The sequence below is a fragment of the Astatotilapia calliptera genome, chromosome 13 (assembly GCF_900246225.1).
Source record: "Astatotilapia calliptera chromosome 13, fAstCal1.2, whole genome shotgun sequence".
Classification (NCBI taxonomy): domain Eukaryota; kingdom Metazoa; phylum Chordata; class Actinopteri; order Cichliformes; family Cichlidae; genus Astatotilapia; species Astatotilapia calliptera.
The window spans coordinates 11,928,196-11,951,347 of NC_039314.1; the positions used below are offsets into that span (position 1 = coordinate 11,928,196).

General features: G+C 37.7%; 1 protein-coding gene across 9 annotated transcripts in view; it reads right to left on the reverse strand.

Moving 5' to 3' along the window:
* adgrb3 (adhesion G protein-coupled receptor B3) overlaps positions 1-23,152 on the reverse strand; it is a 116,490-nt gene that overhangs the window by 63,236 nt on the left and 30,102 nt on the right. For 7 of the 9 annotated variants that reach the window (XM_026190431.1, XM_026190429.1, XM_026190426.1 and 4 more), the window contains exon 3: positions 573-683. The exons of the other annotated variants lie outside the window; for them this stretch is intronic. In XM_026190431.1, the coding sequence (XP_026046216.1) occupies positions 573-683 (111 nt within the window). The remainder of the gene's footprint in view (positions 1-572; positions 684-23,152) is intronic. 9 annotated transcript variants of the gene reach the window in all.

The following is a 23,152-nucleotide window of genomic DNA, read 5'->3' on the forward strand; positions in this document are numbered from 1 at the left end:
GTTTTACTACTTTCTGATTTTATTTTAAAAAAAAAAATGCCAAAACTGGTGGATCGTAAAAGCCATAATGAATTTAGATCATTTAAGTTTTGAATTCGCTACACTTGCTGAAACCACACAGGTTCATTTTATCTCTAAGGGCAACATCTATCAGTTCAACTTTTGCCAAGTATGTGTTTCATATTTGGCCGAAAGGGTGGGTTTTTTCATCGAATGACATTTAATTTATCACGCCTTGGAGGAAATAATTAACTACATCTGGGCCGTAGTTTTAAACTGCTGTTTAATTAATGTTCCCCGAATATACTGTATGAGTAATCCACTCGCCAACTCACTATGTGACAATAAAACAAACAGACCCACAAAACCCAATTATGTCCTATATTCAAAGTAAATACTCCTAGAGAAATGGGAAATTTTCTTCCTCGTCCATATGTAGCAATAGAGAATGAGTAGGAAAAATAATAATGCAAAACATTTCCACTTAAAAGGTGCAGTACAAGAGAGAGCATGCATGATGAAATTAAGTTTAGTTAACAAAATAAAGTCAAGAAACATAACTATTGTATTACCAGTTTGTGCCATAAATTTAGCAGATTCAGCTTGCTCCTGCAGGGCCTTTGTGTCATGAACTGATCTTGGCCGCTGACTTTTTACTGTATGCTCTCCGATCATTCCATATTCTATGGGACAGAATAGAGGTTCATATGAAAGCTAGGCTTAAACATGATGTTCTGAGAACAAAAAGCTTATTACATACTGTTTTCAGGATGTTTGAAGCAACTGCAGTACATGGCTAGAAACAAAGACCACACAAGGTTGTATTTAATTTGTCCTTTTCTCTATGGCATAGAACAATGCAACGAATTTATACGGGTGAGTTGGAAGTATTAATTGAGCTTGAAAGCACAGCGTAGACACATAGCAAACATGCAGATAAACTCACATTGTTTTTTTTCTTGTTGTTGTTTGTTTGTTTGTTTTTAAAGACTAACACTTCATTAGACCAGCTCCCTCCCTCCCGCCCGCCCTCCCACCCGCCTGCACACCCAAAAAAGAAAAGAAAAATAAATGAAAGTAAAAATGTGTAAGCCATCAGAAAGCCACAGAGGAGGGGGGGTCATGGACATAACATGCTATTGATCCACGGTTTCCTCAACACTTTGTCATCTTTGTGTGATTTATTTTTGGATGGGCAAGTCCAGGAGACTGAGAGGCTTAGACAAATGTATTCTGAGCTGTATTCATTACAATGCATGCCCTCTTTGCTTCCCATAAAGGAACAAAGAGACAATGAGTACAGTGTTTTCAAGCGACACCGAGAAAAGTGATGCTAGAAATATTGCAATTAGAAAGGAATTTGCATCAGCTCTTTTAAGCAGATGTATCATACTGTAAATAGCTCATGCAAATTGTTTTTGAACTCTTGTTTTTAATTAAAATCTAGCATTACTTATGGCAGTGTGAGCCTAATGAGGTGATTTTATCATTCGCAAATAGGCAATGCAGGTGATGCATTAACAACAGATTTACACATAACTTATGTTAGTACATTAGACAATACAATGCATCAGCCATTGATAGGAGTGCTTAAATGATCTCTCCTAATAGAGTTTGTAGCCTCGTTTTGCTAAATCCCAGCACCAAGCCGAAAGCCTCGAAAGACTGACCTCCCTCAAAGTGAGCCACAGAGGGAGAAATCTGTCATCTGATCTGATCACGTTACACAGAAAGTTAGAAATGTTATGACTAATTATACGGTAAATCACTTGAGTACAGAAAAGACAGTTGTCTAATCCGCGCATCAGACTGTTGGCATTAACCAAATCACATCAACAAACATGTTCCGTGATTGGATTAAGAAAAATAAATAAAGAAATCAGGGCAGCTAGATTCAAACAACATCACTACCCAGTATAGCATCAAGGACACTGTGTTTGTGCTCGCATAAAAAATTCGAATATTAAGAGGGTACAATGAAAGGAGGGAAAGCCGCCAGGTAGAAACAAACATCGCAGCCGTTTGATGCTGATTGGGATCTTCAGGACCGTGACTGCACAAAGTAACACGCTTTAGAAGCTTGTTCAAAGGTCTTTCAGTCTGATTTGATCATGTCCACATCTGTTTTGCTGAAATTAGGTAGAAAGCACAGTGTGAACTCTTTGTCGTACAAAGAATGAGCAGGTACACTGATGATTGGACAAACAGCAGGCAGTTCATCTAACGTTCAGCCGTGTAAGGCTAACTGCTGCAGATACTCTGACATGTTATTGCTTTACAGTGTTTCATGCTCTACCCTGTAGTGTCTTGAATCATAAACTAATTCCTCATTTGGCAGAATAAAAGGCCTGTCTGATTTAGTCAGTCTGAATGCCTGCTTCTTTGTGGGAAATTTTTTAAAAATAACAGCGTGCGCTGCTTTTTAATTATTTCATACAAATGGAAGAAAACACTAAAATCTACACGACGGCATACAGTAAAACTCGCTTGCCGCTTGGCTCAGTGGGGCTAGCTGGGTGCCCTTAAAGTGATGCGTCTTTTTGAATGAATATCCATTTCCAACAGTAGCATTCAGTGCAAGCAATGATTAAAAAACAAAAAGGTGCAAAGCATAATGACCTTGGTGTCAGTTCAGGTATCAAAAAGGACATATGGTGTCAGGGGCTGTGACAATCTGTATTGTCATTTTTAGATACCAATCAACATCGCTGGCTTCATGAATCATCGATGATTATCATACTTTTTCATGGTGTTGATTATGTGCCTTTGCGAAACATTGATCAGCTCAGCGGTGATATTAGCCTTGCAGCCAGTCACACCTAATCAGCAGCTGATGATCAACAGTGCAACAAAGGCACTGCAGCATGTCATTAAGAGTGGTGTCAGTAAGATATTTGGATGGCAATTATTACAGCGCAAGTACACACACACACACACACACACACATTTTTAACACATTTTTAAATACAAGTCTTTCTTCGAAGTCACAGATTCATCATTTTGTGGCTGATATTTGAGTGATTATTTCTAAATCAGTCTGGACAGGCAGCTATTAAAAAGGCTCAACCTGTTGGTACACAAATTAGCGCTGGCTGATTTAGCGCAGAAGACATCTCAGTTTTAAGTCCGTGAGATTGGAGCCTCTTTTGATGCCACAAAGCCAAGATGTTAATCCTAATGTTGTGTTTAGACAGCCTGAGGTCGAATTTATATTAAAAAAAAAAAGAAGCAAGATGTCAAAACACGACACCAGAAAAGTACAGGGAAATAAGGTATAATTGAACTACTTGGGATTGTATTCAAGCCTGTAGCCATGTAAGGATGAATATGAGAGAGAAACCAGATTTTTAATAACTGGAGGGATAGGCTGTTGTCATTTGTCAAAGACACCCCAAAACAATGCGTCTTCACTGTGTTACAAGGCAGAGAGCGCAGTTGATGTATTTAGCATGTCATTACTTGAAAACATTTCTTCCATTTCAGACAGAATTATTTTGAAGTTTGGTCCAGTATTTAGAACTTTTAAAATGTGTGCTTGAAAGAAAATTAAGTTTAAGATTTATGAGATGTCTCTCTCTCAGTCAGGACTAAAGAGCATACTTATTGTTGATATCCATCATGCTTCCGCAACAAAGGAAAGACAATGCCATTTAGAGAAATCCATCACTGTTACCTTTCTTTGCTACCCTGCAGTGACTGATTCGTTCACTTAGTTTTTCTTGCACATAACCTCGATGTAATGCTTCACTGGCAAAGCATGCAATTTTTGGACAAGAAACGCAATACAACTACTTTGGTGCCTATTAGCCTAATTTCAGAATGAGAAATACTGGGATTGCTTTCCAGAAATAGGCAACATTTTTTGTGGAGGAATTCCTTTGGCTTAAAGGAGGTCTATTTGCTTCAAAGTCCTTGGTGAATAAATCAGTGATAACCACATTTTGCTTTTTTCTGTCTACAACATTTTAACATGGGGCCAGGGCCATGGCAAATGTACACCTTAACTACTTTTTTTAATATGTTTGGTTTATAGTTAATGCATAAAAGTACTGATAACTGAAGGAATGCTATCTATCTATCAACAGTTCTTACCAAATCCATACACAAAACCTCAGACAAATTAATGCACACACTCTTCTTGCGTTTTACATTTTTAAAAGCTCCTAATTTGCTAACTGAAGAAGCAGAATTAGCATTCCATTCAGTAATGCAGCATCAAAACTGCAATTATTTTCAGTAAGTGCAAAAAAAATAAAAATAAAATGGATCCTTTAAAAAGGTGCAAGCAAATTCTATTACCATGCTGTGCCATCAGTTTTGTAATGGCAGCCATTTTGCTTGCCCGTCTGGGATTATCAACAAATCAGGTGAGTAATAAAGAGGTTGAGAATCAGATTAGGCTTTTTTGAGCAAAAGTACCTTCCTCTCAACTTTAAGGAGCTGAAATGATTGAGTGGCTAGTCTCAAGTTGATCTTACTGCGAGATATGTGTGGCCACTCTGGAATGGAAAGAAAAATAGCGCCTTTGTTCCAGTTAGATTTCCAGAGGTACATCTGTTAGAAAAGCCAGTGCTGCATGCAGAACCAGCCACGACAACCGTGGAGCAGCCAAAACAATAATGAGAAATATGTATTTGGTCAAAATGTTACAAAATGTCTGCTCAGATTATGGACATGGAAGCACCGACCTTGTCACCACAGGACTGTAACCTCTGCAGATTATTACATATGATGCTTACACCAGAAGAATAGCCTGGTGTTTTTATATTTTAAACCCAGAGCAAACTATTCATGTGAGCCTGATTTTTGGGGCTTAAAGCTTAATTAGTGGGCATATTTACAAAGATATTCATGCTTGATTTAATTAATGTGTGACTACTGACTGCATCAAAAACACATTACAAACAAAGACTTTGCACACTATCAAAGAGAGCACAAGTTCCCTGGATCCATGACCTTTGTCAACATTCGACTTTGATTCGCTGCCTACGGTGGATTTTTAACACTGAAAGTGATCACGGCAGCCACAGAGTCCAGTGGTAGACATTCCGTTTCCAGGTCCATCTTCAATATGTGGACACATTCCATGTGTAATTTCATTGAAAGGTAGTAAAAGCCAGACCCATGTCCAATGACGGATGTGTCTAACCTTGCATGAAATGAGCCTTTACTCCAAAGTTGCTATGAGTAGCTTCTATCAGGGGTACCTCACTTACTGCCCTCCATGCATTCCTGCCTGACTGACTGACTGTCACAAACGCAGCTTTTAATGAGAAGCACTTCATTACAGCTGCACTTTGAAAAGTGTAATTTCTCAAAAAATAGAGACAACGGTCCATACAGACTAGGAAGAGAAATACCCCTCAAGCTCAGGCTTGACTTTGATCCATTACTCAACAGCTATGCTACTGAGGCTGACAAATTTTGGTCAAATGTAGTCATATTTCTGGGTAGTAGGTACCTTTTTAGATATTTAGGACTTATGTTCAAGTCATGAATTACAATGGAAATATATTTAAAGATCCTAAAAACCTAGACGTTTGTCTTTAAAAAGGGTAAGAATGAAAATGTGCTAAAAAAAAAAGCTGTGTTGTAATTAATAGCTGAACAAAGTCTTATTTGTGCTAAAGGCCCCGTTCGCTGCTTTGTTATTCAAACATAAACATCAATGCAGAAAAATGATCACAGGCTTTTCTGATGGATTATGGATTGTTCTGTACAAAAAAGGAACATAACTTTAATTAACAATGAGTATACTGCAGTAAAGAAAGAAAGAAACGTTCTAATAAACAAACAAAACAACAAAAAAGTCCAAGGAAGTCAGTCATAATGTGTAACAGTGGAGCACATAAGGAAAACATGATATAAAAACATCAAATATACATTTATTCAGAGTACAGATTCGACTACCAAGTTTTATTTTTACTCAAACAGGACAGTACATTTTGTTCTCTGAGTATCAGTGGAAGACTACTTTTTAGGGTCCAAAAGTAAACACATGTGATGATAACTGATGATGACTCATAACAATGATTATGATGTAATGAAGATGCATCATATTTTAGCTCATGAATAGACTCCCATGTCCAAACTGACTCATGTTAGGCCATCCGGAAACAGTCTTTAAAATTGATTCCGTTGTCCTCAAGATATCTCCTTACCACCATTATAGAAACCCTTCACTATTGGTGGGACCATATGCTTGAGCCAATGTAAAAAACTCAATTAGTCCTTCATTAAGAAAATGAGGGGGTTGCACGGAATCAGATACAAATTACGAATTGTCCTCTGAGACACACAATTATCCATCATATTCCTTCTGCCATCTGTTTGCTTCCTGTTGACTCTCCTAATGACTTAGATTGAAGCCAAATTAGAATTCTGTGCAACTGCCACTGCACCTCATTGAAAAGTCATGTGAAGTCGCCTAAAAATGGAGCAAGTGTGGTGAGACAAGCACTCAGAATGCAGGCTGTTCTTAGCAGCGAGGATATATTTTGCATCACTGATGTGTAGGCAAATGAGTGGAAATTGCATTGATAATTTACAGCACAATGTTAAATCACAAGGTTATTGAGCAGTACCTCACAAAGCAACCTAGATGGAGCTCTGACGTTATCAAAGCACTGCATCAAGAAGCCCTGTTGCTGGGTGCCGTGAGCAGATCATTCCTCCTCTTTTTCCATACACTTCAGGGAATGGGCATCAGCATTCTGTTTTTATATTATTTCAACTGATCCAAACATGTATACCGTCAAAAGCCACACAGTTTATATGCTGACTCCACAGTCCAAATGCTGAGTTATATTAAAAGAATGAGGCAAAAAGCACCGTCTGCATTATTGTGGTTGTTAACTAATGCTTGCAAATCAACCTCTGGCAAGTAGACTGCACGTTGGTTCTCTTAAGAGGGGGGAAATGAAACAAGATAAAATATAGACATGCATTTTAAAGTTATCTTTTTTGCAAAGATGCACCAGTGCTTGACAGTGTGGGTAACTGCATATGTCGTGCTTTCAGTTTAGCTGCATGGTGCTATCAGAAAATAGATCCGCCTATGGAGCATTTTAAAGTGAAAGCAATGCCAAGATTGCAGCTTATAACTTGCAAAATCACCAGCCTTTTCAAAAAGCCACACTGTTGAACTAGCCATGACTAAAAGTGGGGCTGCTGCAGGGACACAACTGAAAGGACTACTGTGCACTGACAGAAACAAGGATGGAAGCTGATTACTAATGAAACCATTTCAGAAAGGGAAGTCAGGTTATATGAATTGTATAGAAATACTGATGGCTTTCAAATCTGGGACACCAGTCTCAAGCATTTCATGAAATATTCTCTTGTTTTGGCCAGTCACCTCAAAACAAGAGATGTGTTTATGTATTTATTCTGGCAGCAGGGTATGATCTTAATATGCTGCTGTAAATTTTACAAAATTATTCACCGAGATATGCTTTACTACAATTCACCACCTAAGGGACATTGAAAAACTATGGCAGCAACTCCTGGCATCGGTTTAGAAACGTACAACCACAGTAGATGACCTGGCAGTCACGCACACTGCCAAGCTCAACGCCACCATGCCAAGCAATGCATCTGTCAAGTGAGAAACACGACACATTTTTTAGCACCTTTGTGACTGCAGCCAATTTTCAAAGAGCCTACCTTGTCCTTTTCTGAGCCATTTTGCTTGGCATACCAAGTAGTGACCTTCGATTTAATAGAGTCATGGTTCGCCGTTCATGGAAATTCCTCACTAATAAACAGAAAATGATACACCTAAGAAATTAAATGAGCAAAACACAATATGAACTCTGTAACCATGGAAGCAAATGTGGTCGGATGACCATATTTCGTAGCAAGATAAATCATTTCCAACAAGCCCTAATGAGACTTTCATAATTCATGCTGTCAGCTTTTCCACAGCACCAATCACGTCGGATCCTTTTGCAGTGGTAAAACCCACTGCTTCAGACTGCCACCCTGCATCTATCAGCACAGGGAACATTGTGTCATATGCAAGTTAGTCATGAGGAAGATGCCTGCAACATGCCCTGTCTTGGCTCATTGGCTAAGCTCATGTTAAACCAAATACGCTCTCCAAAATAATTACAAGGGATGTAGAAGCGATGCGGAAATGTCCTCAGACAAGTCAGGGCATAACAACAGCGCAGTTGGATTTTCATTTAATGGATTCTGATGCCAAGTCGGGAAACATGAGACAATCTCAGTTATTACAAGATTTGAAACAAAGCGTGCCTGTACCTGACTGCAATATTTTATTATGAAGCACATACAAAATTTAGGCTTCATTCATTTAGTAGGAATTTTATTTTTCACTTTTTGTTTGTCCCGACAGGTTGCATGGAGACATTATAATGTAGCTCTTCATATTCAGCTCTTCAAATAAGACCATATAACCAACAGCTCCAGCTTTATTATAGTTCATATGACACTCCTGCTATATTTTAGTACAAAATACAGCAATGTTTGTGCTTTTGTTAAACTAAAATGGGCAATTAATAAGAATTTATTCTAAATAGATGGATAAATAACACCCCTCAAACTACATAAAACAAACTCTTTGTCAGAATTCTTTATTACTAACAACCACAAATTAAGCAAATCTCTCCTTTCTTATGAGAAATGAAAAGGGTGAACTCCTACCATCTCCGTACAGTTTTCTTTTTAAAATAAGGGTGGCAGTGCTTCTGTATTCTCTGTTTAGGCTGTAATAAAGTGTTTAGGGAGCCAGAGAATTGGAAACATAGGAGAGGAAGCTCTGTAGGGATTCAGTCCCAGGACAAGAGGAGCATTTAGTTCAAGAGTCAGGGGATTTAACCACTTGATGATCTCTGGAAAGCCATAATATTCACAAACACAAAGTTACTGTGTGCTACGTTTTAATTTGGCCTATTTTAGCTTCTGTAAAGTCTTTTCTTGCCTTTCTCTGTAAGTTTTTTTGTAACAGAAAAGCAAAGTTAAATAAGTAACATTTGCTACTTTCTGTCACAAAAACCATGAAAAGTCTTAACAACAATGATTAAATCATGCTGGGTAAATATTTCAGGTTTAATGCCAGCATCCAGAAACCTGTGATTGCATATCAAAGAAAAGATCAAAGAGAAGCTAAATACTAAACTAATAGAGTAAATAAGTGCTAGCTTGATTTTAAATTATTTTGAATAGTGCTGCTGAAATTAGACTGGGTTTTTTTAAGAGATAATTGTCATTTCAATAGGCCAAAACACTTGAGGGAAATTGGAAAAGGAAGAGTACATTAGAAAAAAAAATCAGGATAATTAATTTCTGATGTTTTCAGAGGGGTCCTGAAGAAGGTTCCGGGTTATTATCCACTAGAAGCTTCTGAAATAAACCTCATACAAAATGATAAGAGACCAGGCAGTAAACAAATGAAAGATAATTCCCGTTCATTTGCAAATCTCTCCTTCTCTGGACTTTCTCCTTAACAGCACAGTGTGTCTATGTACAAATAGTTGTATTGCCAGTGCTAATAGGAGATAACACACACACACACACACACACACACACACACACACACACTACTCTAGATAAAATCTGCATTTTTTTCATCAGTAGAAAAAAAGGTGCTTTGTTTACCTTGTCAACAAATGTGACACCAACAAAGATGTTTGTGTAGTCTCCCACAGCTTTCAGAACAATATCTGCATTATCAGGCTTTTCTCTTACATGTGGATTGAAGGGGAAATTAGGTTACTGTCTTTTTGTGATTATTTTGGAGTTTAATATAATTGCAGTGAGTGCTAACAACCGACATGAATTAAAACTCTATGCAAACATTTTCCAAAAACAAAAAACCCACCTCACAACCAAAAGCAGTATTCATCAGTGATGGCTGAACACAGACATGTCTCGATGAATGGATGGTAAAATTACACAAAATTTTAACATGATGTCTTGTTGCCGTGTGGAGCTGGCAAAGTACAAAGTTGAAGCTTGAAGCTTGAAATAGTTTAGTGTAAACACGAGTAAAAGAAATTTGGTTCAGTGGCTAGAAGCAGAAAATGTAATCCGTCCATGACCAGACCATGACATTAATTTCTTACAAAGAAAGAAAGAGAAGTGCTAAATAAACTCATTAACCTAAAGAGAAGCCTAAACTCTCACGTAACCTCGATAAAAGTAAACACAAAATGTACCTCGGCCCACCAAAAAGACCTTCTAACTTTGTCTTCCTTGGATCAAATCCTAGATGGAGTACGAAATGACTTCTCAGTGACAGCTTCTTGTTATATGCAGCAGCAGAGGCAGCCAAGAGTGACATTAGTATTGGAAATTAATTGTTTTTTAATGTGCACGTCTCCATCGTCCACCACCACATAGACATGCACCATTACTGTGGTCAATTAGCCATTCAACATCTTACCGTTGGCCATTGTATGGAATTGATTACCACACCACGAGCTTTCCCTGCAGCTTGCCATGTCCAGAATATTAAGTGTTATGTAAAAAAAATGTTGAACACAACAAATTATGTTACATCAGCTTTTCCTTAACGTGACTGCTTAACTGCCTTTCACCTGGAGGCTTCAAGCAACGTTGCATCTGCAACAGTCACACTTTTGCACATTTCCCTTTTTATACACACAACATGGTTTTTCTACAGCTGGTCAGCATAATTAGCGCTAAACAATCACAGTCCTTAATCTTGTGATTAAAGCCCCTGTTTTTTGGTCTTGGATATGAAGGGAAATAAAGCCTCTTCAACTGAGCTTCTGGGCCTTTTTGGCTATGATGACATTAAGGATGATTGAAGTGCATTATCTGGGCACACAATGGCTGCTGTCCATTCAGCTGTGCACTGCAGAGCACTGAAATAGGGAGCTGGTGACACACTCACTGCAGAGGAACGTGGAGTTTTAAAGGCTCATGACACCCAAGCCGCCCAATAGCTTTGGCTGAATAGCCTGTCTGACCTATTGTCAGCCAGTTCACATTATTGTCGATGTACCTGTCTGATATGCAGTCAAAGCTCTAAGGTCTTCTGCCTCTGGTTAAAAGTGCAGTAAGCCTTAAAAATTGAAGGTGATTTAAAGCATATCCCTTTGTCAACTCACTGATGGTACCAGGAGCAGTTAATTTACAGGAAATAATTCATCCCAGTCAGTGTTCATATAACATCTCCCACTTTGTTGGGATTTTTTTTTTTTTTTACCTCCAAGTGTTTACATTTAATTTGATTCATATTCTGACAGATTCTCATGATAAATGTGGCAGTACATGCATTAGCTAATCAATACTTATAATCGATAAAATACTTATTCACTGCTGTCACACTAAAAAGAAATCCGCTTCCCTCGAAGGCAACCGCTTGTCCATTTTGTGTTTCTCACACAACAAACAAAATGGGATGTCTATGTGAGCCTGAATGACAAAAACATTTTCTGTCGCTTCTCTTACTCTTCTGTGAAAGCAGTTTTAATGAACTTCTCAGTGCACAAAATGTAGCCATATGCATATATTTTTTTCCACCCTAATCAACAAAGAAAAAGACGCTGCCTTTTCATGCACTCCCTGGTTCTAATCTAATTAGAATTTATTAAACTAAGCAGAAGTTCAAGGGCATCAATAACTACATTTTCCCCCAAAACACAGAGTTAGATAGTTAGAAAAGGATAGTGCGCAACATTGAGGGAACCATTTTATTCCTGACTATCCTTTCACCTCATTATGGTATTTAGTGTCACTGATGAATGCATATTTTCTGCATTTCCTCCTGATTTTAAATCCAGGCAGTGCTGAATGGTCACATAAATCAACAATATTCAGCCAGTAATTGAATCTCCCTGGACATAAAATGATGTAAAAAAAAAAAGGGTAATCAGAGGGCATACTGTACCATGTACTACAGCAGAAAACTATGCAGGCATAGTACAGCAGGATTAAACCAAGATGTATTAGATGTAAATTATATGAAATTATATGCACAGACTGTTTTTTAAATATATGCTAAATATATAGAAAGACATGGTTACATAGAAGGATGCATTTAAGATGCAAAGAATGGAATAAAAGTAGACTGTATAACATTTCTGTTCATTTATGTTTTAGAGATGCAGAAATGTATTAATACACTCTACATGACTCACAAGAGTCATATAGATTTTCTGTTCCCAACACATGGATAAGCATATGGATCATAATGCATGAAAGCACCTTTTCACCTCATTTTAAATCTGTCAGCACAGACCTCCCTTCCAGGTAACAGCTAAATCTTCCAAAGCTTTAGCTTTAGTTTAACAAGACTCTCTAAACTAATCAGACGTTGTTTGTGTTTGCAATGTTATACAGTTCCATATAGCTCCTAATATATCAACACAATACAGGTTAAATTTGTTGATTTAAATTGAGATCAGTTTTAAATCTTTTTCTGTCTTTTAGACTAGTTTAACCCTAGTCTAGTCTAATCTAGTCTAAACTAGATATTCTGTTATTTAAATGACTACCAAATTAGTCCCCATGAACATTCCTAGTAAGAAATATGTTTTCTTGTCTGACAAAATTTAATGGTTAATAATCTTTCTTATGTAGTATTTTCCTCGTATTTCTTAAAGATATACTAATCCCAATGGTATGAACAATCTGTACTCAGTAAAATACTGAACTTACTATTACCTCATTTCTTTTTGGAGACACAATTTTAAACACCACTCAATTTATCAGGTGTTTCGAGGGAACAATTACTGCTTCTCAACATTTACTCAAAAGTTGCGTATTTTCTCTCTAAGTTCTGCTTTTACAGTCATTCATTTATCCACTATTTTGTTTATTTTGTGTATGTGTCAATAGTGTCTATGTTGTTGTGTTATTGTTGTGTCTTTGTTTGTTGTAGCATTAGCAGTGAGTGTTCTATGTATCTAAAGATGGTGCCTGTGTTTCATTCTCTAAGTTATATTCATTTAAATTAAATTCCCTTTTAAATATTGCCTTTAGTTACTTAAATTTACTTTTTATTAAGTAACTTTACGTTCTTCAATTGTGGTTTAACTGATTATCTTTATAATATTCATTATTGCTACAGTTCCCCATAATCAAGCAAACATTTCTATATATAATTTTATATATATATTTTTTTTCTGTTGTGTTTAATAATTCTCATCATATTCCCCAAAATAAACAAATTTCCCTACTGCATTAGTATAGAACTTCATACAGTTTAACTCTTTGCTGTGTGTATAAATAGGAACTCTGAATTCTAACTTTACAGCAGCTTAGATACAAAACTAATAATTTGACATTACTTATTCTACTACTTTACTTTTAAAAAAAAAAAAAGAAAGAAAATGACTTGAAATGTTAAAATGGAGAATTTCTTGTAGCGTGTTCATCGGTAGCATGTTTGTGTATTAATAAAGTACCTAAACATATAAACGAGTGAATAAAAATCTGATCTGTAGATGTAAAGAATGCTATTTTATGACTTAAATTTACATAGGTTTCACTCTGCTTGTCATCATTCTGTGGGGATATGCTATAGATTTAGGCAAGCTTGTCATCAAGCATTCGTCAACTACAACTACTATTCTTTTTTTTTTCCAGTTTTCTTCTTTTATCATCCAGTCACACACGCTTGAGGCCATTTTATGTCTTTTCACTTTCCTGGCTCTCAAGAACCAGTTTCCAACCACTGGGCAGAAAATTTGATTAAGATACGAGTAAATAATTATAATGAATGAAATAAAACAGCTCTTAGATTACTTTTTTATGAACACTTTATGCATATTTACCATGAAATGGCAGGATCCCTAGAATTATGGCATTACCGGGTCATTATCAAGAAAATAAATCTTTATCTCTTAAACGTTATTTTATTACCTGATCAATCAAGTTGGGATCTTGGCACATTCATTTGTTACAGCTTCACAGATGTCAGGAATTCTAGGGATTTGTTCTGTTAGTTGGATAAACAGGCAAAGATTAGCATACTTTTCACAGCTTATAATTATTAGCGCCCATGTTTATATTCATGGCTAAAGCAGTATCTGCTGATGGTATTATTTGGCACTAATCTCAAGTAACCATTTTTACCAAAACATCGTGATTATTTTGTTAACATTTAACACTCCTTGAGAATTCTACATAAAAATTAAGTAATGTAAAAAAAACTTAATTTACAAATCTTATACGCCAGTTTTTTATTCACAGTAGACATGAGAAAATCGATCATTTTAAATAGAATATGAGCTAATTTTGAATTTGATGGCAGCAACACAAATTGTCACTAGGTATGAATGTGAGTGCGAATGGTTGTCTGTCCCTGTGTGTTGGCCCTGCGACAGACTGGCGACCTGTCCAGGGTGTACCCCGCCTCTCGCCCTATGACAGCTGGGATAGGCTCCAGCGCCCCCCGCGACCCTGAAAGGATAAGCGGAAGCGAATGGATGGATGGATGGATGGATGGCAGCAACACATTCAAAAGTTTACGCATTGTGGAACAAAAGGCTGGGAAACTAAGTGGTACTACAAAGGAACAGCTGGAGGGACTTTTATCAACTAATGCAATTAGTTGGCAATAGATCAGTAACATGACTGTATATATAAAAAATTAGAAATTAAAAAAAGAGCATTATACAGAGGAAGAGAGATTCACCAAGTCTACAAATGTTTTCGAATGATTTGGAATAATGTTCTTAAACATAATATTATGAAGACAAAATATCTCATTGTCTACAATAAATAATGTCATCTGAAAAAATTCTGAAAATCTGAAGAAATCTCTGTGCGCAAAGGACAAGGCTGAAAATCGACATTAGCAGCTTCACAGGGTTACCAGAGTCCAGGTCCTCAGGCTGGCTGAGGCTCACTGCATTTAAAACAGACATGGTGTCTGTCATGGAAATCATTGAATGGGCTGAGGAACCCTTTCAGACAAATGATTGTCTATAAACACAATTCACAGTTCCATTTTCAGATGCAGTTTAAAACTCAATCAGGCATCAGCCATATAATGCTGCTGTTAGCCTAATTTAAAATGTACTGTGTCAAAGTGGGAAATTGTTTTGTGGCCAGACAAATTGAAATTTCAAATTCATTTTGAAAAATATGGACACTGTCGACCAAAAATGAGAAGAACCACCTTGCTTTTTATGAGCACTCAATTCAAAAGCCTGGATCTCTGATGGTATGGGAATGCATTATTGCCTATGGAATTGGCAGCTTGCATATGTGAAAAGGCACCATCAGTAAGGTACCAGGTTCTTCAATCCAAAAAGAACTGGCATATTTCAGCAAGATTATGCTAAACTACATACTGCATCTAATTTATTACTACAGCATGGCCTTTTAGTAGAAGAGTCAGGGTGCTGAACTGGCTTGCCTGCAGTTCCGACCTTTTACAACATTTGACACATCATTAAACAAAATATACAACAAGACCCAGGGCTTCTGAGCAGCTACAATCCTATATCAGACAAGAATTGGACAACGTTCCACAGCAAAGTCCAACAACTGGCCTCTTCAATTCCCAGATGTTTATACAAGAAGAGGAAATGCTGCACAGTTGTAAACATGTCTTACCTTTCAAGATGTGTTGCTGCCATCAGATTCAAAATGATCTTATATTTTCCTGAAAATGGTATATTTTTTTTCCAGTTATTGTGATTATTATTGTGATTAAACTATGGGTTTATGAGATTTGGAAATCATTGCATTCTGATTCACCCTGCACAGTATCCCAACTTTTTTGGAATCGGTTTGGTATTTCTGTAGTTTGCACAAAGTGTCTTGTTTATGCAAATCAAAAACAAGACAGTAAGGACTTTAGCCTAACCTAAAATAAAACGCCTTGGTAGTCTTTCTCATTGGCTTTTCTATCCAGTGCTTGGTAGAACTATTCCAACAGCTCCCACACAGCTCCTGTTCTCCAGTCCTTATTTGAAGACCAGCTCATGAGTCCCAGTCACATCCAACCAGCTACCCACCACAACATATATAATCATTCAAGATATTTCCTAATTTGGTCTTTGACAGATGTAACTCCTTTTAGATATGAATTGTAGCCGAGGGGCATCAGTGACAGTTTCACGCACATATCCATAGCTGGTTCTATAACAGTCATTTGCTTTACTTCTGATAGCACATACCCAGAATGCTATTACATATGTTGAGCTTCTATTTCTGCTCTCATAAGAGAACACATAACTTGATACCATTTGGTAACACTTCACCCATACCATGCTGTTATACCAGACTGTGTAAATTACATAACGCAGACCAATTCAAATTAATCAAAGGTCTGCTTGCATAACATTATTGATTTGTCTCTCTTCTTTCAAAGCAAACTTTTATTACTTGTTGAGGTTTCTTCCAGGTTTCACTGTCCACATTTGCATAGCTCTTTTTCAATGACAAGATCAGCTGTTCCAAAGCATCAGTACCAGTAATCTATAATGGCTGGTATGCACATAAATAGGGACAGTAAATGTATTTCCTCATGAGCCCATCGTTAATACTCAAAGAACATTAAAGACAGCTATTCTTCAGGGGCATCAGGCAAGCATAGAGCATTATAAGTGGGATGCAACCCAGCAATACTATTGATAAATCAAGGTCACTTTAATGACACTACTTTTCTTTTTTGTGTGTTAATTCTGCCCATAGAAATAGTGGCAAACACCTTTTATTGTGATTACAGATTTGGCATTGTGTATACTGCTGATAGAACTACAAATATTTAAACCAAATACTGGTATTTGGAGAACGGCTAATACTGCTTCATTCTGTGTGTTGAGCATAATTATTTGTAAAGTTGCAAAATATATGTAGCTTTTCATCTAATACATAGTGACATGTAAATAGCTCAAACTAATGAGCCCAGACACTTTCTCCATGACTATATTTATAAGTTAATGCAAAATGCAATACATTCATTTGAAGTTAGAGCAATCAGCAATTCCGGTGTCTCCAGGCACCCCACAGAGACAGGAGACAGGATTCATTATATGACATTCTTAATAATTCATTACAAATGAGCTGCTCCTGTTTCTCCTTCTTTTAATGCCTCGGTCAGCCACGGCTTGGCAGCATGCATCGAGTGACCTCCCCCGTGATCAACTTACAATTAGCTGAAAGGGCTCTTTTGCTTTGTTAAAGCCACATTTGTACCGCACGTTAGAGACGTCCGCTTTAACTTTTCGTGTTTTAACCATGAGATGCACACAGCCAAAGCAACTTCCAAGGGGAATCTCAGAAGAGCAGGATACACAGTCTTTCATGACTACAGCTTCAATCCCTCACTTCTCCTTTTTTGTTTTCTCATTTTCTCCTCTTGCGTGAGATCTGGGTAACGCCCAGATATAATACTGTTGCCTCCATAGACCTCCATAAACTCAACCCAGTGCAGCTATTATTTTATAATGCAGTTACACCATCGCATCTGTAAAGTACATCTGTTGAGGGTCAACTTACCCTTATATCCACTCATGCTGATGCAGCACACAGCTTTCTATTAAACTAATATTGCTGACTTCTTTAGCTGCAAAAATACCGCCTAATGTGGTTTTAATAAACTGTTTAACTTTAACTCCGGCATTAAATTTATTGTCGTAAACCTGATGACAAATAAGTGTAATGGGAGCCTACAGTGCCTATTAAAGTTATTATTAAATATACTTTATTAGTGCATTTATTAAACAAAGCAAGTTTCTTCACGGGCTGCTTAGGGGAAGAATTCATTAACCCACAAATTAGCTTATAAATAAAGCTGGTAGTTTTTACTGCTGCATTCAGTGGTTAAAATGTGTATAAACAGTAATCAAATATGAATTATGACATACATTTTTGGGTGACATGATATACCACTGGGGAGGCACCTAATTGGTGCCAAATTCATTCTCAGTCATAACAGTGACCCCACACATGCAGCCAGAATAATAAATAATGATTGTCAGTGAGAAGAAGAAAGCTGTGCATAACTGTTTCTAGGAGAAAGGAAACAGGTGGTGCTTTTACTGATTTGATGTATTTTTTTTAGAGATGGACCGATCCGATATTACGCATTGGTATCGGTCCAATAGTGACGTAAATTACTGGATCGGATATCGGAGAGAAATAAAAAAAGGAATCCGATCCATTAAATATCAAAAAAGCACATTACAAAACTTTTGACACGGCGTAACTCGGCTCATATCCGTAGCACGTCGGAGCAGTGTGCTCACGTGATGTATTTGTAGAGAAGTAAAGCAAGTGTGTAAGTTCATCTCTGAATGTTTGTAAAGCATTCCAGCATTAAGCTTAACAACCGATATATGGTGCGACTGCCTCTTCTCTCTCCCTCTCTCTCTTTCCTGCTGCTACTTCAATCATGAAACTGATCAATGATCAGCTGATTGGCTTTTCTGTCGTGAGTCCGTCTCTCTTCTTTGTTTTTGGCCCACTTTGCACCAGAAAGAGGAAACCAGCGGCTGAACAACAGCAGCACGTTTAAGCTTGATAAGCTGTTGTTAGAATTTATTTAATATTACTTTCTACACCAGGATCCTTTTCTACATAGCTGACGGCTGGTAACTGTGCAGGGGCGGAGCTAGCAAAGTTTAGCCAGGGGGGCCAATAAGGCATTAACAGGAAAAATGGGGGCACAAAGACATACTTTTCTTTCTTATTCTCATTTAAAATGTCTAGCTTTTAATAAATAATTATCCAAATCTTACACCCAAAGTTTTAATCTGATGTAAAATGTATAGAAGTCCATTACTGTATATAGTAACTTTTAAGTCTAATATACCATAGTAAGCTATACTACTTTTTCCTTTGGGAAGATACCATCTCTGCAATTCTGTTGAAGAAAGATGTTGAATCTATTTAATTATTCTTGAAAAATAATTTATTTCTGTGCATTTTTTCCCACACTGCATCAAATTAAAGTTGATAATGTCGATTAAGCATCATGAGGTGGAGGGTGGAGGGTGGTTTCCTTTTTTTTTTTTTCTGCTGGGAGTTTGCAACCCTATTAGTTAGGTTGCTTAATATTTCTGCTAAGTACTCTGTAAAATACCAGAATAGGAAGGATTGAGTAGGTTTAAGTTTATTAGATTGATCAGTGTTGCTGAACTATGAAATATTTTGGGTGCAGTGCATTTTTTACATACAGGTATAACAGAATAGTATTAGTGTTGTTGTTTATTTAAACTTGAGTATGAACTTATACAAAATGGAGCAAGATATAAAAAAAACAGTTTTATTGATTAAAAAACAAACTATATCGGATTCATATCGGTATCGGCAGATATCCAAATTTATGATATCGGTATCGATATCGGACTTAAAAAAGTGGTATCGTGCCATCTCTAATTTTTTTTCTGTTGCCTGCACTTTCTATAAAGTAAACCTTACATAGTCCTGCGTGTTTAAAAGAACAGACAAAATCGATAAAAACATATCATCAGCATCACTGACTGAAGCACTGCAGGTACTTTAAATAGCATTATGCCTCTGCGGCAGCAACAGCAATTGTCGGAGACATTTTATTTTTGGGTTGCCTGTTTCACGTTCTCCTGAAGGCAATATTTAAAGTGCGCCTTGAGGGAATTTCTTTAAATTTGATACAGACGATCAGTCACAGATGAACTTTAGGTCATTCGAGGGATTACTTTCAGACACTACACTATTAAATTCATTGTACCCAAACGTGATGATTTTTTTATGACTTATTTTTTTTTTTATTAGTTTTTATGTCTTTTTCCCTAGAGCTAGCAGCACGTTAAAGTTTTCACTTTTGCTGTGAAGTATCTCAGAATCTATAACATTCCCACTGTGGCCGCCATGAGGTTGAAATTATGTTTCAAACTAAAATGTCTTGGCAGCTATTTCAGACATAAAGCCTGGCAGTACGCCTCTAGACCGGGATTGCCACACACACACACACACACACACACACACACACACACACACACACACACACACACACACACACACACACACTGCTGTCTGTGATGGAGTTCAGGACTTCACCTGAGGAGGTCCACTGTGTAACAGATGATTAAACTCTAGCACTGTAACACTGTAACTCTCAGGTAAAAAGAAAAACTACAGATTATGTTTTGCCATTAGGTCCTGACCAATCTCGCCTCTGTGTCTGGAATAATTAATAGTTATGAATAATTAATGAATTTACCACCCTTGTACCAAGTGTGTTAATGTGTTCAGCTGTTTTTGTAGAAGAGCATATGGATCCTCTAGGTAACCCTGTGAAGCTGCAGGTATTTAAAAGGAAAGAGTCCTACAAACAGCCGGAAGCACAAAGCTAACACTTTGACGTACAAGGATTCCATTCCGGTGACTCTCATTAATAACCTCTTAAAGAGAGGTCTGTGTGTGCACCTCTGGCAACTTAAGCACATGAAGTGACTTTTGTGCTCTGCGATATTTATGGATCAGTGTTGGTGCTGAAGCACAGAAAAAAAGCCTGATCTACAGAGTTCATAGAGCAGAAAACATCCTGTTTAACTTACGTGTTTTTATTTCTATAAAAGTAGGGCTTTGGGCTTCCCAGTATTTGGCTTGACTGTAGTTTGGGCAGCATGAAAGCATGAAACTAAAGGTGAAAGCACGTGCCACACGCCTGAAGCACGAGAGCTGGCAACGCTGCTGTTGACTCAGTCTTGTTAGCTCTATAGCTCATTTGATCTCATAATGCAAGACATTCATGCAATCAGGCCAGACATCAGCTGATGAAGACAAAAAACGAAAGAGCTGTTAATCTCATCATATTATGGCTTTCTCCACTTACACGATGCCCTTTTTTATCCACCTCCTCCTGCATCTAACCCCACTAGAGTCGCACCATCTATCTATTCAGCAGCCTTTCTGAGCGAGCAAGGGGAGGGCAAAGGAGAAAGCAATGCCACAAGCAGCACAAAGTGCAGCTTCTGGAGTTAGAACAAGAAGACTTTTGTTTGCTAACTCAGTGGGGTTCAGTGCTCTGATGTCTGCTTGATTTAGCTTCTGTCCTGGAAAATGACAATGTTTATTAATGTTAGCTACTGAGCCTGCAATATTGTTTCTACTTTCACTTGCAGCTGAAATCTCAGTAAAGCGCATCAAGGATTAAAAGCATTGCCTAGAAATATTTTCTGCGAGTCTTTCAGCTCTTCAGCACTGCCCCTCGGTTCAGTGCAGCGGAGCAGATGTCTGGTTTGTTTGTGTGATATTGAGCTGGGTCAGTACAGATAGTCTCAGATGGGTACATTTCCAAAATGAGCTAACCCACCTATCACTTATAAAACAGCCTCGTAATTAAATCTATAAAAAACTAAAAAAACAAACCCAAAACAGCGAAGGCACTTGCATGCCTAGCTTCTTGTTACTAAGCAACCAAAGTCAACCAATGTGCATGCCACTCCGTCCATATTAAAGGCAGGATGAGTGGAATTGGGGCTCCCTGTTGTTTTCCAAGACTTCTTTTTGGTCGTATTCTGTAAATGGACAAAGCAATAGGAATGTGGACTGCAGATCAAACCTAAGTAGGGTGTTTGAAATTCCTTCAATGAGAACTAGGCTCATTTAGGGGCATTATTGAGACTCCCAAGCTGATGTGACTCGAATCCAAAGCAGTTGGCGACCGATGCTAGTTGGAGCAGTAAATTCTCTGCGGTGTTTTAAAACAAGCGAAAAGAGAAAGGAGGGGAGAGATGATATTTGATATTTGATAGCTCAGTAGGTAAAGTGGTCGCCCCATGATCGGAAGGTCGGCGGTTCGAATCCACTTAACGGCTACCCTGAGGTACCCCTGAGCAAGGTACCGTCCCTACACACTGCTCCCCGGGCGCCTGCTTAGTGGGCTGCCCACTGCTTCACTGAGTGAATGGGTCAAATGCAGAGAAAAACAAGTAATTTCCCCATGGGGATCAATAAAGTATCCATTATTATTATTATTATTAATGCAATATTTCAGTAATCTATATTTTTTTTGCAAGGGTTAATTAAAATTCATTTTCTGTGGCTCAACAAAGCATGTCATTGCTTAGCTGCAGTTCTTAGGAATCCTGACTCCTTTACTATTATGAGCGCAGTTCTTTAAAAGACACAGCAGCACGATTTTGCACATGTAAGTAGGCAGGAGAGGATGTAAACCAGAATGCATCCACCCCTGCACAGCCATCCACACTCACAACAAATATTCATCCCATGTTTATGTGCTTCTTCCTATGTGTCAAGTTCATTTCAGTTCAGCAGCGGGCGCGACGCGCACGACAGTACCACCCACCTTTTTATGACACTTGACAGTCCTCTGCGTGACAGATGACAGTGACACAAAATGCATTTGAATAATGCAGAAATCCCAGCGCTCTGTAATGCTGGAACTGTGGTAATGGTTGAAGTATTCCTACTTGTGGTCACACACCTGCCTGACTAACCTTCAGCAAAGTAAGCTGTTAACATTCACTATGTTTATGACTTTGTACTAACGATGGAACAAATGAGAAGGTGCTGACTTTAAGCATAAGAGTATTCAAAAATTAGAATGAACACTAAGGTCACTAAAGCTGTCTGAGGTGATATCTCCCTTGTTAAGTAACCTATTTTTCTTTCCTTTGTATCTATTCTTATCAAAAGAACAGTACCCCCCCCCCCCCCCCCCCCCCCCCCACACTGTGTCATTTATTTATTTATTTGGCTTCAGCACCTGCTTCCTCTTAATTCTGCACACAAGCCTAAATAGGTGAATGGACTTTGAGACAATTATTGCACATTAAACACTGGCACTGCCTTTTGAACAGAATGTGCACAGACAGCACATAAAATATTTTTTATAGTTTGAGCTTTATTGTACATTTCGCTACTGTACAGACCATCTTCATTAAAACCATCTGACTCTGAAGGGATGAGCTGTCAAGGGCTTTGCAGATCACCCAAAACCCTTCCCATGCCATTAATCTAAATTAATGCCCTGACAAATATGTCATAATATTGGGTGTAAAATATGATAAATGTTCACTTCAGCCCATCCATAATTAAGCGAAATGGCAAAGTTTCAAATTGCAAAGCTGGTGTGGTCCCTGAAAGCAACAAAGGTGACCTTATGCTTTTGCTCCAAACAACCTAATAGTAATGGAGATTGCCCTTTAAAAAGACTTCATGGACTAAATATAAAAGGCAGCAGATAACTGAACAG